Below are 16,825 nucleotides of genomic sequence, written 5' to 3'. Positions count from 1 at the left end.
AAAGCAAATCGAAAGGCGTCTATAGAAGGGCTGGGTTTAATAAAATAATAATTTGAATAATCATTTTGAATCGATTTTCCTTTTCAAGCCTGGTATCAATTCATAAAACCAGTCTTTTTTCCCATAAATTCAGAACAAAATATAATTTCACAGGCTATTTTTTTCTCTTATTGTTTTCTTGAAATTTATCATTTACCGGTATGTAAATTTAAAAGTATTTTCTTACATTTTTGAAAGACCTGACATTGCACTTTAACACAATTCAGAACCTTTTGTACATTACAGCAATGTATATATACAACCTACAATCTCAAATAAGATATAATATTGAGGCACTTACATGCTAATATACGCACATATTGAGTTCCTCCACATATTGACACGCTTCACAAGCATATCACGTGCCCCTTCATCTGACCATTAGCATGGATTTGAAACATAGAAGGGCCAAAACATGCCTTGTGAAAATTAAATTGCACTAAAAAACTAGCCACCAGAGGGGGCTACAACTGCACAAATTGAAATCAACCTGACTTTTTAAAAGATGTGCTACTTTTAATATCGTGACATGACGACGACGATATATTGTGGCAGCTTTAATATCACAATATCATGATAATGCTGTTATCATTACATCCCTATTACATTCATTAATAAACACAATCATTTAACCAGTTACTGCCTCAGCAAAATTTTATTGGAAATTTAATGTTTGTGTATTTATTTATTTTTTTATCATGTCCTTGATATTTAAGAAGAATTGATGTTCCATAAGGATTGATCTGAAGCGAATCCAATTGGGAAAAATCGCAAACGAATGGATCGAGGAAATTAGAATCGATACCCGGCCCTATAGTAATTTTCACCTTTTTTTTTGTCGAGTCCGAGACAATGTCCGTCGTCCCGTTGGCAGGTTGGCTGTCGCCAATTGTCTTTTCCTCACAACACGCGTCATCCTTTTTGACTCCCGGTGTTGTGTTTACACGCTCCGGCGCTTCGTTGCGCGGCTCCCCAACAGGAGCAAATACTTCCGACAGTTTGTCAACATTCTGCAGCGTTTCCTCCGATCCGTGCGGAGACGCCTCATCCTCGTCCCCGTCACTGTCGTCCTGATCGGACTCATCTTCTTCATCGTCCTCACCGTCGCTGTCAGTCTGAGCAGATTCTTTGGCGAAATCCTGACAAAAAAAAAAAAGTGTGCCAATTAAAGAAATGAGAGCGGTTGAGGAGCATGTTTTTAGTCGTACTTGTGCAGTCAGACAAGGGTGAAGCTACACCACACTCTAAGGAGATTTTTTTTTTTTTTTTTTTGTATGGTTCAAACATATTTCTATATCTAACCTGAGCAGAGCACAATATGGCAGCAGTTAAGGACTCTCCGGGAATTGAACGGGAAATGACTAGAGGAAGTGATCGGGATGACAAACATACAAACTGGACGATAAGATTTGAATGAAGAAAACAAGTCCCACCTGCGACTGAAAGCGGCCAATCAAAAGGCTCATCCTGCGGCGACAGCATTTGATTCCAGATTGAGTTTGTACTCTACTAAGTGGCATTTATTAAAAAAATAAAATAAAAAAATAACGCCTGAAGGCATCCAACAATGAAGGACCATTAATTACAAAATACAGAACAACAATTCCATTCGTTTTGGTTGCGTAAAGTTCCCAATCAAAATAGAAGATGAACATAACGTTGAGGTTACTTCAGGTTGAGGTACTGAGGTAGAACATCATCCCAAAACTCTTCTGACTCTCCAGCCGCATGACCTTTGACTCCTGACCTCGGTTTTCTCTGAGTTTTAACACTTTTCTTTTTTACCTCCTCTTCTTCTTCTTCTTCTTCTTCTTCCTCCTCCTCCTCCTCCTCCTCTTCTTTTTCTTCTTCCTCCTCCTCCTCCTCCTTTTCTTCTTCATCCTCACTTTCTTGCTCATCCTCTTCACTGTCTTCCTCCTCTTCACTCTGCTCTTCATCGTCGTCATCCTCTACTTCACTCCCCTCTTCCTCATCATCCTCTTCCTCACTCTCTTCCTCTTCGCTCTCCCCCTCTTCCTCTTCGCTTTCTTCTTCATTTTCCTCCTCCTCCTCCCCTTCTTCGGTTTCATTTTCACTTTCTGCTTCCTCACTGCTTTCCCCCTCTTCCTCCACTTCATTATCACTTTCCTCCGAAGATGCAGAATTTTCCTCCTCGTCCACTTCTTCCTCACTTCTATCCTCCTCCTTTTCTTCTTCTTCACCTTCTGATTCATGACTCGACTCTTCCTCGCCTTCTTCGGTCTCTTCTTCAACATCCATGTCTTTGCTCGCTGTCTCTTCGTCCTCGGTTTCTTTTTTAGAGGTCTGGGTTTTCTCCTCTTTTTCTTCTTCTTCCTCCTCCTCCTCTTCTTCTTCTTCCTCCTCCTCCTCCTCTTCTTCTTCTTCTTCTTCCTCCTCCTGCGCACTTTCCCCTTCTTCCTCCTGATCAGTTCCTGACTTGTCCTCAGGCTTAAGAGTGTCACTGTTGTCTTCCTCGGAGGTTTGACCTGCCTCCTCCTCCTCTTCCTCCTGTTCACTTGCACTTGTTATCTTCTTGACCAGGTCTTCCTCTTCCTCCCCCAAATCTGCACTTGTTTGTTCATCCTGGTCTTCCTCCTCCTCCTCCTCGTTCCGTGTGACTGAGTCCTGAATGCTTCGTCTTCCTGTTTTGGTTGCAGGACTGCTCAACGCCGATTGGTCGCCGTCAGATACGCTCGCTCCGTCGGCGGTGACTTGCCGGCTGCTCTCGGACGGTGAAGGCAGACTGAAGGCGGCCACCTCTGTGAGCAACGAAGCGGCTCCAGCGAGCAGGTGCAAAGGTGACGCTTCGTCTGCGTTTTTTGACTCGACCTCTTTTTGGTTTCTCTCGTTTTTAGAAGCTTTCGGATCTTTGGAGACAATTTTCTTGGACTTTGTTTTCCCCTCAGGGCGCTGTGGTGTGCCCACTTCACACGCGTCTCTTAAACTCAAGTCTGAAAACTGCCTTGCGACTTGGGTTGGCGTTCCTCTGTATTGTTTTGAAACTGGTTGCAGTTTCTTTCCAGCATCCGTATTCTGACTCCTGGTTGCTTTCCTGAAGTCTCTGGAAGCCTGCCGAGCCTTCTCGGAGGCCGTGTTACGGTTCTCTTTGTTCTTCTTGGTCATCTTCTGAGTGCGAGCGCTGGAGCTCCTCACGAGCTCGGCCGGCGCCGGTTTGCCAGCAGCCGCAACCTCGCGGTTGTGGGACAGGGACGTCGACGAGAACCCGGGCCGCTCCGACAGCTTTCTCTCTTTTAATGGTTTCTCTTTCTGACTCGCTACGGCCTTACCATGTTTACCCTTCTTCTATCCCGGGATCCAGAGAAAAAGAGGATAGAAAAGAGGCATGCATTAGTGAGTGAAGAAAGGCAGGACGGAACAATCACACAGTCGCAAATGATGAAACAGATAAATACATTTAGGCACAGAAATATTTGGACAGTGACACAATTTTCTGCATGCCACCACATTGGATTTAAACGGAAAGAACTACAGTGGAATTGAAGTGCAGACTTTAAGCTTTAATTCAAGAGGTTGAACAGAAATATATGATTAAGCATGTCTTCAGTTGTTGTTGTTTCTGAACGTGCTCGATTGGTCAGAGATCAAGTGATGAACTTGACCATTTGAAGAATATTCCACTTCTTTGCCTTGAAAAACTCCTGGGTTGCTTTTGCAGTATGTTTTAGATCATTGTCCATCACTACTTTGAAGCACCGTCCAATCAACGTTGCTGCATTTGGCTGAATCCGAGCAGAAATTATATCCCTATACACTTCAGAATTCTCTTTTGATGGTTTTGTTCTTTTTTTCTTTTTTTTTTTGTCAGCCTCAGGATGGGATGTTTCGTCCCTATTGAGAGTTCCTTTGACAGCATGCTGTGTGTTCATAACAACAGCTTCCAAATGCAAACGCCACACCTAGAATCAACTCCAGACATTTTAACTGCGTATTTGATGACATGTTATTAATAAGGAAAGGGCCCATGTTTTTATTTTTTTATTGTTGCAGCCTTCTTCTCAATTGTCCAATTACTTTTGGTCCCCTCATAAAGAGACATTTTAAAGAGCTGTAATTCCCAAACCCCTGCTCCAATTTGAATGTCAATACTCTCAGATTAAAGCAGAGAGTCTGCACTTTAATTCTATATTGATTATATGCATGTGTATATGTATCCTGGACATGTTTTTGTCAACAGCTAAAATAACAAAACTCACTGTCACTGTCCAAATATTTTTGGGCCTAACTGTAGCGACAAGGTGGGAGGGAGTCAGCTGTCCTCTTGGAGCGGACACTTGTTAGCACAGAAGTATGAATCACTATGAAAGAGAAATCTTCAGCATAACGTATATAACAGAAAATATCTGTTGCATGGAAGTTCACGTTTAACGAACAAAGAAGGTGATCAAAACGCGTGAGTCACCTTGCAAAGAGGCGAAAGTGTGAGCGTTTTATCCCCAGGATCCATCTTCATCACGTGGGTCTGTTAGCCGGAAAACAAGAGAGAAGCCTCGTGATCAGAAACATCACAAGTTGTACACTTGGCTGGTGCGGCACACCAGTTCTCTCACCATGTTGAGGAAATCTGTGGTTTCTCCCAAACCTTTCACACTGTCCGTGTCACTCAGACTCTCCACAACGTCGTCAGCCTGGCCTGCAGACGGTTCTAATCGTGTACAAAACACAGCGTGACCAACAGCCATTAGTCAGTTCGGTCTTCGGAAAACTGCGAAATTCTTTTCTTAGGATGTCATAACAAGCAACATGTTGCATGTGGACCAGCACAGTATGGAGGACCACAAATGCCAAAAATAATAAATAAATACACAAACAAATAAATAATGGAGCAGCTAGACTTTTGACGCGGATGAGAAAGTTCGATCCTATTACCGATACTAGCCAACTTGCATTGGCTTCCGGTCCACCTGAGATGCAATTTTAAGGTTTTGTTACTTACAAAGTATACATGGCTTGGCGCCTACCTATCTCGTCGATTTAATAGCGCCGAACGTTCCGACACGAAACTTTCACTCTCAAGATTTCTTTTTTTTCCTATGTTTTTTTTTTTTTTTTTTGGAGTTTTTTTCGTGCCCTTTTGTGGTTTGATCAGGGGTTGTCGTTGGTATTTGTCAACTGTGAGCATGTGGAGCCCTTTGAGACGTTTGTGTGATTAAGGGCTATATAAATAAACTTGACTTGAAATAAATAAATACATTGAAAATAAAAAGATATAAAACATATAATTCAAAAATTAAATAAAATATACATGGAAATAAAAACAATATATACACATAAATAAATAAATATAAAAATAATAAATAATAAAATAAGTAATAATAATAAATAAATAAAAATACATACACAAATAAAAAATGATTCAAAAAATAAAATATAAAAATAAATGTGGAAATAAATGCAGATATAAATATATAAATAGAATTAATCAATCAATCAAAACACTGCAATCTGCTCTCATATTTCTTTTCTGTTGCAGATGCTGTCAGCAGGAAATGTGTCGTGAAATGTTATTCAAATGAGGGGGTGGTCTTGGGTTGAATGGGAACTTATGTGAAAGTTGTCGAGCAACTCTTCGTCGCACGTTTTGGTGACCGTGGACAAGATAGTCGTCCAATGCTGGAGTTCTCTCGATGCTTGGTGTGAATGAGAGAACATGTTTTTACATTTTTTTGTATTTAATTATTGAATTATATTTTTAATAGCAATTTTTATTTCCACCTTTTATTTATTTATTTATTTATTTCATTTTGGGGGGGCATTTTTAGTCCTCCATAGCACAGATATGAAAACAATATTTGCATCTTATCTTGTCACAGTTTTTTACTCTTACTGGCTGTTTACGGGTGAGTGACCCAGAGAAGATGGAGTGAGGTAGATACCCTTGTTGCCATGTCGATGAGCGCTATGGAGCACCTTTCTGTGGGCCAGTTCGGACGACGTCAGGCCGGGCAAGTTAGTTTGGCTGGAGACGGGAGGTGCTGGCTGGAGGTCGCTTGAGGTCACGGCGGGTGACGTTCCAGACATGGTGCCAAACTGCTCCAGTGACTCTTCCTTTTGGTGGCGTGATTGACAAAGCGCAACACGTCACTTAGAAGAAGAAGTACATGACACGTGCACATGTCCAACGCACCCTCTCCCTGCGGCGAACGCGGGCCGGGTTGGCGGTGTCGCCCATGTCCCCCAGTAGCTCCACATACGGCCTCTCCAAGTAATCCTCCGTCGCGTCGTTGTCTTCCAGCAACACCGCGCCGCAGCTGGCGTCTCTGGGTCGCGCCAGCACGACCATGTGACAACCGCCGCAAACTGCCTGCAAGCGGTAACGTCAGGATAGCGTCGCCATAGCAACACGTGTGAAGGAAGCATATACACATACTTCTTGGACCTGGCACTTTAGAAAGCGTGGACACAGAGTCGGCTTAAACTGGTTGGTGAAGTTTTCTTCTCCTAGACCCAGTTTGCCGTGTCGGCCGTCACCAAAGCTGTAAAGCAGACCGCTGTCTGAAAAGAGAAGCAATACACTTGATTTACTTGCAACAATTTACAGGGTTTTTCCTGGCTCAAATTGAAGCGGAGGTGGTATCACCCTGACTATGATGGATAACTACCGTACTCACGACGGTGACCGATACCATTATGGGCCACCCTCCTGCAGCCCTTTTACGATCAGGGACTAGAAATTAGAAATTATATATGAATTTTTTGCCATTTTTTTAACTATGATCATTAAAAATTCATCCACTAATACATATTAAATTGTAAATATAGTTCAGCGTTTTTCATCAAAAAGATGAGAAAATTTTATGTGAAAATTTTCGATCCGAAAAGGTTCAATATAGTCTGCTGACAAAAAATATATACAGGGGTAAAATGGTTGTCCTAACTAAAACGTTGATAGTTTTTGTTGACTAAAACTAGACGAATAAAATTATGTTTTCTTGGACTAAAATAAAGACTAAAATGCTCGATTTATAGTAGACTAAAAATGGACGAAATTAAAATGTGATGAGGTTGACTAACTGTGATTAAAAACTAACAAGCATGACTAAAGTTGGACTAAAACTGAGACTAAATTTAAAAATGGCAGACAAAATTAACACTAGTTGATATAGCGCCTCCATAATGGCGCAACACTGCAACTGCAGTTAAAATGCGTTCCTGCTGAGCTCAATCAAACACAGCTGGAGCACTCAGCGGCTCAGGCTGGAGGTGGGGAGGAAATTAGGTGGAGGTGGCTGCCTCTGAATTTTGTACACAGGAAAAACCCTGCATTTAAAAACACAACTGAGACCAGGAGGCCGATGATGGGATGTTAAGATTTAAAAAAAAAAAAAAAAAAAGACAAAAAAAAAAATCAAATGAAGCCAATAAAAGATGTCAAAAATTTACTTTAAAGGAAATTCGAATCGCTACTGCCACCTGTGGCTGAAAAATGAAGCTGCACACTCTTTTTCATGTACACACACAATGTGCGTGTGACCTCACAGAGGGCGGGAAATTCAAACCTGAATCCAGTCTGACAACTATTGGCCACAAGTTTGCAGGAGAACCCAGTGTGAAAAGCTAAGGTGTTAATCGACTAATTAGACGATATTTGAATTAAAAATGGCCAAATAAAAAGGCTATTGTAAAGATATTTTGGGGCAAATTTCTACATTGAGCAGCTTTATACAAAACAAAACAAAAAATATTCTGTTCAAGAATATGTTGTGCCCCACTAATCTAAGCAAGTTATTCCGACTAATCGTACGTGTGTGTGTTTGTCACCATTTTGTCCAACGCTGCTTTCTGTTGTCAATTGAAAGTGATGTCACAACTGCTCTTGAGCTCACGTACGAATGTCACACGACCAAAGCCAGAAAACAGGTGAGCTAAACTTGAGGGCAATTTGACATCACAATCCCTTTCAATTTTTGCATTTAGTTTCAAATAATTAAAAGTAATCTCAATTTATTATTATTTTTTTAATGGAATAACAAGAGCAAAGCTGTCAGACACCTGTGATGACCGCCGAGTGGTTCTCGCCGCATGCCACCTGGCAAACTCGACCCTTCTTGAAGTGGTCTATCTGGCGAGGCAGTCGTGATTCAAATATGAACGTCCCGTGGCCCAACTGACCAAATTGACCGAGGCCAAAGGCATAAACGCCGTTCTCTGAAACACAGACGGCAAAATTTAGTGCTGCCAAAAAGTCTACTCAGCACAATTCTTTTGTGTTCTTACCTGTAATGGCGACAGTGTGTCCGCCACCACAGGCCACCTGAGTGACCGGCTCAGGCATGCTCTTCACGAGCTGAGGCACTCGATGACGAGCCAGCTGGTCGGTTCCCAGACCCAGTTTACCGCTGTCGCGCTCTCCGAATGTGTACAGAGCTCCGTCCTCTACGGTCACAAAAAAATGCATTTCACAAGAAAGAGTGATTTAATAATATTCCAAATAGATGACACTAAATTACGTAGTCGCTCACTAACAAGATTGCAGGTGCATTTAGCAACAGGTTTAAGGATGATGGAGAGCGCCGAGGGTTTTGTGTTTTAAGGTACCTCGGATGGTTTTCACCATGGAACATTTGGGAGAAATTGGATTTTGAAGTGATGGTACTGGAAGTGTTAGTGGAAGAGGCAGATTTGGCAGAACAGCAACCAGGGTGGATAACACTGCTCGGCAAGAAGCCAATACTGATTGCCACAGATCATTCAATAGTTACAAAACTGCATTGCTCAATAGACCACATCATGAACATTTTTGTGTCTGGCATTTCAAACATGTTCACAAAAGCGGAAAACGAGCTTTTCCCCGTGTTACGCACAACAGGACCAGCACACCTGATATCAGGTTTGATTATTAACTCATTTGCTCCCAAAAAACGTATAAATGTTTTATTTTAAATGTTTTAGTGTCCCAAAGACGTATTTATATGGTTTTGTTTTGTTTTTTATGCTAGAGAATACAGAAGGCTTTGATGCAGCCTCTCAGCAGAGCAAAGGAGATCAACCAGGGCCATGTTGGGGGAAAAAAAGCTCAATTACTCACAATTCTAAATAGATTTGTGAATAATGATGAAATTTAGCTATATTCTAATGCTAATTCCTGCAGAACGGAAACAGATAGAAATATACTTTTTCCTGATGAAAGAAGAGACTTTAATCTTTCTTTTGCTAGGTTCCATGTTTTTATAGCAATCGAACACAATAATTTGTGAACCTTGCAAAATCAGTCCAAATCCAGTAAAACAGCCAGGAGTGGAGGGGGATGCTTCTGTGAAAATGGCTACGAGTGAATCAAGTTAATTAACTTATTCTGCTCTGGCTACGTCCCCTCTGTAGCTAGACAGATACATAACTCCTTCAATGAAACACCAATTGATGAATCGTGCAACTCTATTCACCGTGGAGATGACTCAAGAAGGTGTAAAACTTTAACACAACACTGTGAAATAAAAATACAATAGAAGGTTGTGCCTCACTTGCTTGCTGTATGATAAACAATACACTAAGATAGCACGCTAACGTTCACTAGCTAATGCGCTAAGCGTTATCCCGATGGTAATTGCTACCCCGAAGCTAATCGCTAGCTCAATGCTGAGCAGCATTTTTGCCCAGTTTGGCAGACGCAATCTTAGATGTATGTGCAAACTGTTTCTAAATCAGGCCCCAAAATTAAAAAAGCAACATGCTAACGGTTTCCAGATATTCCAGCTCACCTGTCACATAAGCAGAGTGGTAATATCCACAGGACACCCATGCGATGGGCTGCCCCGCGCTGACCTCCTGTGGCGAGCATGCGTGGCTCTCCTTCCCCAAACCGACTTGACCTTCTGAGTTGTCCCCCCACATGAACAGTTCACCGCTCTCTTCAGATGAGGACATGGGAAAAAAGAACAGAAATCACCATTTACCATTATCTGCTTTTTATCTTCTTCTGGAAGTTTTTCTTCCTGAGGGGAAGTTTTTCCCTTGTCCTCCACTGCCAAACGCTTGCTCAATGTGCACAGTTCCGTTAGATAATGCCTGTTGCTTAAACATGGTGCTATGGTAATATAACCGACTTGACTCCCATGAGGCATTGCAGCCGTAGCCGCCATTAACAGCTGACGTGCAACCTCAAGTGTCTCACCAGTGAGGGCAGCTGACGTGTTTGACCCAGCAGCAAGCATTTTGATTGGCCCACGGGAGTCAAAGAAGTCCAGTCTCTGGAAGGACGTCCGCTCATCGCAGTCGCCAAGGCCCAATTGACCCTCGCTGTTGCCGCCTGTGGCGTACACATGCCCTTGTGCTAGAGAGGAAAGACAGAATGGCAAAAAAAAAAAAAAAAAAAGGCTCGATGTGATCATGTGATGCTGACCTGTACAGATGAGTGTATGGTTTCTTCCACAGGCTACGAGGTGAACTTTCTCTGACTTCAGAGCTGAAGACAAACAAAACACAATGAGTGGACATTGGATCATTTGCTCGACACAAATGGTTGATTAAAGGCAGACCTCTGACACAAGTGGGCTTGTTGACAGTCACTTTGGACCCCAGACCGAGCTGTCCCCAGTTGTTGCTGCCAAACATGAATAGTTTCCCATTTTCTGTTAAGACAAACACAACAGCTGCTGTGGCTTTTTTTTTTTTTTTAATTAGTAAACGAAACAGATGCTGAGGCTACACAGATGAGCAGGTACCTGTTATTAAGGCGGTATGTTCATCCCCACAGGCTATTTTACGAGGAATATCATTTTTAAGCCAAAATTTACTGGGAACGTTGTCTGCAAATTTACTCTTCCCAAATGTGAAAACCGCTCCGGATTCTGCAAGACAGAGGAAGATGCTTTTGTTTGAATTCATCACCAATCAAATGATGAACAAGCAAGGCTATGCGTACGATTATTTTTCCGTTTGAAAAGTAAAAAAAAAGAAAAAAAAAGACTTCGCTATGCAGGGGGCGCCAATGAAATGAAAAATTATACAAGTATATTTTTTAGTGGTAAAACAATGCATCACATTCATGTATCGACTGAACGTTAGCCTAATTTGCGAGTTAATATTAATTTCGTTCCGATGTTAACGTTGCTTCCAAACGGGAACTTTCGACTTACTCGTAACATTTGGCCGCTGTTTGCAACGACGATAACTGATAAAATTTGAGATCAAACACGCGTTAAAGGGTGTTAGAAGCGTTGTATTTACCAGGTATGTCATCCACCTCCTCCCCTGCCATCTCTGCGAGACTTTAATCCGCTTTGCTCAGCGACAAGGGCGTGTTTGCGTCCCTCTTTTTTTGCGACCTGATAACCTGGAAGTAAACACAACATTACCTTGGCTACAAACATGTGACCCTTAAAGGGACAGTACAATTTAAACATCTGCCGTTTTCAGAACCGTCTGTTTGTGTGGCGTTTTGTTCACTTTAAATCCAATTTTGTCAGACGCAAATAAATGTTTGTGTTCACAACGACATGAAGGATGACATCACTAATAATTTTTCATTAGAGCGTTTTCCCGCACGTCATCAAGCGCGTCATTAACCCGGATGTAGCCATCTTTGAGATACTCGTTGTCGTTGTCCACACTCCGAGTCCGCGCCACAACAGAGAACTTTGTTGAGGAGTCATGACAATGGTGAACCTTTGTCCATCAGATGTTGATTTTGATTAAAGTGTATTCCATATTCACTTTGGAAATAAAATACCATTAATCATTAGTAGATGACTTTTTTGGGGGGGTTATAGTAACTAAAACATATATTTAAAAAAACACACACACAAATGAAATGCTAAATGCATCAAGTTTGATTAGGGTGTTTCTGTATTAATAATAGCAACTATCCGGTCAGTCAAGGCAATGACAGAAGTTTGATGCAATTCAACAATCAGAATGAAAGGATAATAGTAATACAATAGCGGTCTCTAGTGGTGAGAACATCCATTCATTTTGTTGCATGTACTTGCCTGGACTGCGTCAAGATATTTCTAAAAGATTTGCCATTTATAGTAATCATTGTTACTGTATGGTTATGGAAGACAACATACAGAATGTCACTTAGCAGCACACACATTTATTCAAGAAAGCCATGCATCTCAACCGCATTTTAAATACAACAGTGTATATAAGAGTGTATTATAAATTATGCTATGGCATAACAAAACGTTTCTTCGACCTTTGGAAACATACATTAATTCAACATAATTTCAAACGTAGTAAAGTAAACTGTCTGAAGTGCAAAACTGGTAATGTGTCTCCCTCACCCATGCACACACCATTTGGTTGTAAGCTTCCAAACCTTCGTACGATTTGAGGTATTCTGCTGTGTACGGGCTCGGGGAGAAAATCAGGTCGTTAATTCACAACGTCGGGGTATGTAATTGAAGGAAGAATCGCCGGGTCGTCGTGGATCCAAGAAGAGGTGGCCAACTCGGATCTGTACTGCTGATAAGACGTATTTTTTCCAAATCGCGGGCTTTTTCCTGTTGCCAAGTCCGTCCCTATATGCCTTAGCATCTTTGGTGGGCTTTGCTGAGCTTTTGAAGTTGTTTTGACATCGATAAAGACTCGTCAAACAATTCTCATTGTAATTCTCCATTAGATTGCGTTAGCTTGTTTACGTCAATATCTCCAATATGGCCGCGCACCCGAGTTACTGCCGAGTTCATGACATCAGTGAAACACTCTAAATGCTCCAATTTTTTAGAATTCATGAATGAATTGTATTGTTTTAACTAACTGACAGTGTAGTGGTTCATGTTATGCCATTGATTATTATGTTTTTATTGATGATATTGACACCACAAGAAGACTGAAAAATCCTACATAGTTTGAGAGAATTTATTGCCAAATATACAATTATGCTTTTGAATAAGGACAGGAACAGTAATGGTCCAATTCATTTGACAAAGTTCTTGCATGGTCTTAATTACAGGTCACCCAGCAACGGATTTGTTGGTTCACCTGAGATGTGCTTTGAGCTTGTTGTTATGCAACCTTACAAGTGGAGGAGAGAAGGACAAGCATCATCAAATTGCATTTTACAGCCGTTGAACAGTAACCATATAGTAAAACATTGAAATACAAAGACTCACTTCACATGTGACAGAACAGAAGCCTGATAATGTTAAATAGTGACACTGTTTTGCTTTTTCCAGTTAAAACTCTTCCCCCTCTTCCTCTTCTTCATCCCCGATGGTGTCTGTGCCCACTTCCTCGTAGTCCTTCTCCAGGGCAGCCATGTCCTCTCTGGCCTCAGAGAACTCTCCTTCCTCCATCCCCTCGCCGACGTACCAGTGCACAAAGGCCCTCTTGGCGTACATCAGGTCAAACTTGTGGTCCAGTCGGGCCCACGCCTCGGCGATGGCCGTGGTGTTGCTCAGCATGCACACGGCTCTCTGGACCTTGGCCAGGTCTCCGCCAGGAACCACGGTCGGGGGCTGGTAGTTGATACCCACCTTGAAACCGGTGGGACACCAGTCGACAAACTGGATGGTGCGCTTGGTTTTGATGGTGGCGATGGCGGAGTTGACATCTTTTGGCACCACGTCGCCGCGGTAAAGCAGGCAACACGCCATGTACTTGCCGTGGCGAGGGTCGCATTTCACCATCTGATTGGCCGGCTCGAAACAGGCGTTGGTGATCTCTGCGACGGACAGCTGCTCGTGGTACGCCTTCTCCGCCGAGATGACGGGGGCGTAGGTCGCCAGGGGGAAGTGGATGCGCGGGTAGGGCACCAGGTTGGTCTGGAACTCGGTCAAGTCCACGTTCAGAGCGCCGTCAAAGCGCAGCGAGGCGGTGATGGAAGAGACAATCTGACCGATGAGCCTGTTGAGGTTGGTGTAGGTGGGACGCTCGATGTCCAGGTTCCTGCGGCAGATGTCGTAGATGGCTTCGTTGTCCACCATGAAGGCACAGTCCGAGTGCTCCAAGGTGGTGTGCGTGGTCAGAATGGAATTGTATGGCTCCACGACAGCAGTTGACACCTGAGGAGCAGGATAGATGGCAAACTCCAGTTTGGACTTCTTGCCATAGTCCACCGAGAGTCGCTCCATCAACAGAGATGTGAAGCCAGAACCAGTTCCACCACCAAAGGAGTGGAATATAAGAAAACCTTGGAGTCCAGTGCATTGGTCAGCCTGCCGGTGTGAAGACAGTCATGAGTCGGAAAACACAAATGTCCCGTCAGATTATCCAATAAAGGCTCACCAGTTTTCGAACCCTGTCCAGAACCAGGTCAATGATCTCCTTGCCAATAGTGTAGTGGCCGCGGGCGTAGTTGTTGGCTGCATCTTCCTTTCCTGTGATCAGTTGCTCAGGATGGAAGAGTTGCCGGTAGGTTCCTGTGCGCACTTCATCTAGTACACAGCAAAATCGAGTGTTTATACACCAATTAGTGTAAAAAAAATCTAACACTTTTCAAAACATTACTTTTTTCACACTTAACCAGTGTTACTCCAAGACTGTATAGTGTGAAAAATCTACACTGTAAACACTGAGTAGTTTTGAAAGTTCTCTATACTAGTGTCAGTATTAAATATTTAACTCAAACTACACTTGACTCTGGTAATGGTACTTCATTTATATAGCGTTTTTTCCTCCTTCCAAGGCTGTCAAAACGCTTTACAATTAGACTAGTGATGACACGGCTTTGTCATGAATTCACAACAACAGTGGAACAAATTGTAAGACGTATCAGACTGTCGTAACCTTGCCCTCTTTGACTCACACTACAATTGGGAAGATTTGCTTGTTCTGCAATAAGAGCAAGAACAACAAACGTTTTAGGTCGTTGTTCAAAAGGGAAGTTGTGACGGTTCCATATGTGATGTCATACTGGAATAAGACTGTTACCCAATTATTATGTGTTAACAAATAAAATTAGACCAATTTATTTTAAAATAATTCATAGGTTTCATAAGTTTCTCCATCCATCCATCCATCCATTTTCTTGACCGCTTATTCCTCACAAGGGTCGCGGAGGGTGCTGGAGCCTATCTCAGCTGGCTTTGGGCAGTAGGCGGGGGACACCCTGGACTGGTTGCCAGCCAATCGCAGGGCGTAAAGTTTCTCCTCCACTGGAAATGAGGCTGTGGTCAATTTAACACTCAAGGTAGTGCTATATTTATGCCCAACACCTGAGGAAATTTACTCTGACAGTGTAAGTTTTTATCCTAACAGTGTTTACAAAAACACATGCTTACTGCATATTTGATGGAACACTGGAAATTTAACGCTGACCGGTTTTCTGTGTCGGTAAACATTGACAGTTGTATATTTTGTACAGGGTAAATGATTGGAGGATGTGTTCTATTGTGAAGCAACTTGTGCCAGTCTTCTTGTCTCACCGATGACCGTGGGCTCCAAGTCCACAAAGACCGCCCGGGGAACGTGTTTGCCAGCACCGGTCTCGCTGAAGAATGTGTTGAAGGAGTCGTCTCCTCCGCCGATGGTCTTGTCACTTGGCATCTGCCCGTCCGGCTGGATGCCGTGCTCCAGGCAATACAGCTCCCAGCATGCATTGCCAATCTGGGCCCCGGCCTGGCCAACGTGGACGGAGATACATTCGCGCTGCAAGTAAATGTCATTTAGAGGTCAAGAACAAAAAAAAACTGCCGCGTACACCGGAGGTCCGCTTTTCCTCGTAACGCAAGTGAAGTATGTTTTATATGTTGACTCAAATGTTTGTGTTGACCCCTCACCATGACTCTTGCAGAAGTCTCCGATTCACCTGAGATGAGAGCTTGGTGATGTCGTTGCAGCCAAAAAAGCAGGACGCCGTTTTATAGAGCGGTGTTTCCTGGCAACAACCTGGCATGTTGTGGCAACCAAGGAAGCAAACACCGTCGGAGGGAGGAGCGGCAGAAACGCTCCCACAAGTCTGACCTCTGACAATGGTTGTTGTGGTAACCAGTAATGAGCGGCTGCGCTGTGAAATGCGACACGCAACTGCTGCTTCTTCTTATGTTTCACATCTTACATACACCTGCTCATTTCGTCAAGGTGTTCATCACCACAGGTGGCACAGAGTGGCAGAAGGGCAGATAGTTGTGTAAGAAAAAAATTAAGACTTAAATACTGTAACTGAGGTAGCCTACTGATTCAAATGAAGCAAAAGTAAAAAAAAAAAAAAAAAAAAAAGTACACTTGTAGCTGGAATGACATTTTTACTCTCCCCTTTTGATAACGGCACAAAAACAAAACAAAAAAATATTCTCTTTGATTCTCTTACATTTATATAGATCATACTGAGAAGAAGAAAAACACATTTGATGTTGTTGTAAAAGCGAGCTAGCGTTGGCTCAACACTGCTTTTCTAACGTTGCGAATTGAGTAACAAGAATTAATAAATTATTCCCCAAATTATTGTGTGACTGAGATTTTTTGAGCACCAGAAGCTGGTAGTTTTTAAGTTGGCGCAAGACACAACGCATTCGCCATAAATCATTCTCGGAGCTGACAACGTCAATTAATTCTCTTAAGTAATTAAAGGCCTGAATGGAGTTTATCTGAATTGTTATTCATTCTCTCTGGTCCATGTTCTTCCAATTGCTCCTGTTCATATTTTTATGTCTACTTAAAGAGGAAGTCAACCTTAAACATTTCTTGACAATAATATGTTATACTAACCTTGCTCTCACAAGATGAATTCTCGCGGTATTTGTGAGTTCATCTTGTACCGTTCCCGAACCACTGGTGGTTCAGAGCAATCAAAGAGTGACATTGTGTTTGGGGGCGGGGCATGCAACTGTGACGAAACCAGGAAGCCAGCGCCGACGGCAGGGCGAACAAATAAATGTAACATGGA

The 16,825-nt window shown here is 42.6% G+C and overlaps 2 protein-coding genes across 3 annotated transcripts; both read right to left on the bottom strand.

Annotated features, from left to right (window-relative positions):
• Positions 1–1,031: 1,031 nt before the first annotated feature.
• On the bottom strand, positions 1,032–11,496 carry rpgrb (retinitis pigmentosa GTPase regulator b). 2 transcript variants are annotated; one of them, XM_077513937.1, is made up of 15 exons: positions 11,224–11,496; positions 10,719–10,844; positions 10,533–10,625; positions 10,397–10,459; positions 10,169–10,327; positions 9,756–9,905; positions 8,275–8,433; positions 8,050–8,205; positions 6,428–6,552; positions 6,185–6,361; positions 5,934–6,105; positions 4,608–4,702; positions 4,460–4,519; positions 1,473–3,342; positions 1,032–1,178 (listed from the first exon to the last, which is right to left on the bottom strand). In XM_077513937.1, exons 1-14 carry the CDS (start codon positions 11,252–11,254, stop codon positions 1,705–1,707), a joined length of 3,204 nt encoding a protein of 1,067 aa, XP_077370063.1. In that variant the 5' UTR covers positions 11,255–11,496; the 3' UTR covers positions 1,032–1,178; positions 1,473–1,704. The 2 variants fall into 2 exon arrangements, with proteins under 2 accessions (XP_077370063.1, XP_077370064.1); XM_077513938.1 differs by having other exon boundaries at positions 1,473–3,339.
• Positions 11,497–12,887: 1,391 nt separating this feature from the next.
• LOC144014250 (tubulin alpha-1A chain-like) lies at positions 12,888–15,821 on the bottom strand. Its single transcript, XM_077513947.1, has 4 exons — positions 15,720–15,821; positions 15,366–15,588; positions 14,227–14,375; positions 12,888–14,156 (listed from the first exon to the last, which is right to left on the bottom strand). Exons 1-4 carry the CDS (start codon positions 15,720–15,722, stop codon positions 13,176–13,178), a joined length of 1,356 nt encoding a protein of 451 aa, XP_077370073.1. The 5' UTR covers positions 15,723–15,821; the 3' UTR covers positions 12,888–13,175.
• Positions 15,822–16,825: the final 1,004 nt, after the last annotated feature.

The sequence above is a fragment of the Festucalex cinctus genome, chromosome 2 (assembly GCF_051991245.1).
Source record: "Festucalex cinctus isolate MCC-2025b chromosome 2, RoL_Fcin_1.0, whole genome shotgun sequence".
Taxonomy (NCBI): domain Eukaryota; kingdom Metazoa; phylum Chordata; class Actinopteri; order Syngnathiformes; family Syngnathidae; genus Festucalex; species Festucalex cinctus.
Note: the sequence above shows the minus strand (reverse complement) of the source record. Positions and strands in the feature narration are given on the sequence as shown.

Coding starts and splice junctions, on each gene's coding strand:
- rpgrb (XM_077513937.1), bottom strand. CDS start 11,254: ATGGCAGGGGAGGAGGTGGATGACATACCTG. Junction 10,626..10,718: donor ACATACCGCCTTAATAACAG/GTACCTGCTCAT, acceptor TTGTCTTAACAG/AAAATGGGAAACTATTCATG. Junction 10,460..10,532: donor CAAGCCCACTTGTGTCAGAG/GTCTGCCTTTAA, acceptor GTTTGTCTTCAG/CTCTGAAGTCAGAGAAAGTT.
- LOC144014250 (XM_077513947.1), bottom strand. Junction 14,376..15,365: donor CTTGGAGCCCACGGTCATCG/GTGAGACAAGAA, acceptor GCTGTGTACTAG/ATGAAGTGCGCACAGGAACC. Junction 14,157..14,226: donor TGGACAGGGTTCGAAAACTG/GTGAGCCTTTAT, acceptor TCACACCGGCAG/GCTGACCAATGCACTGGACT.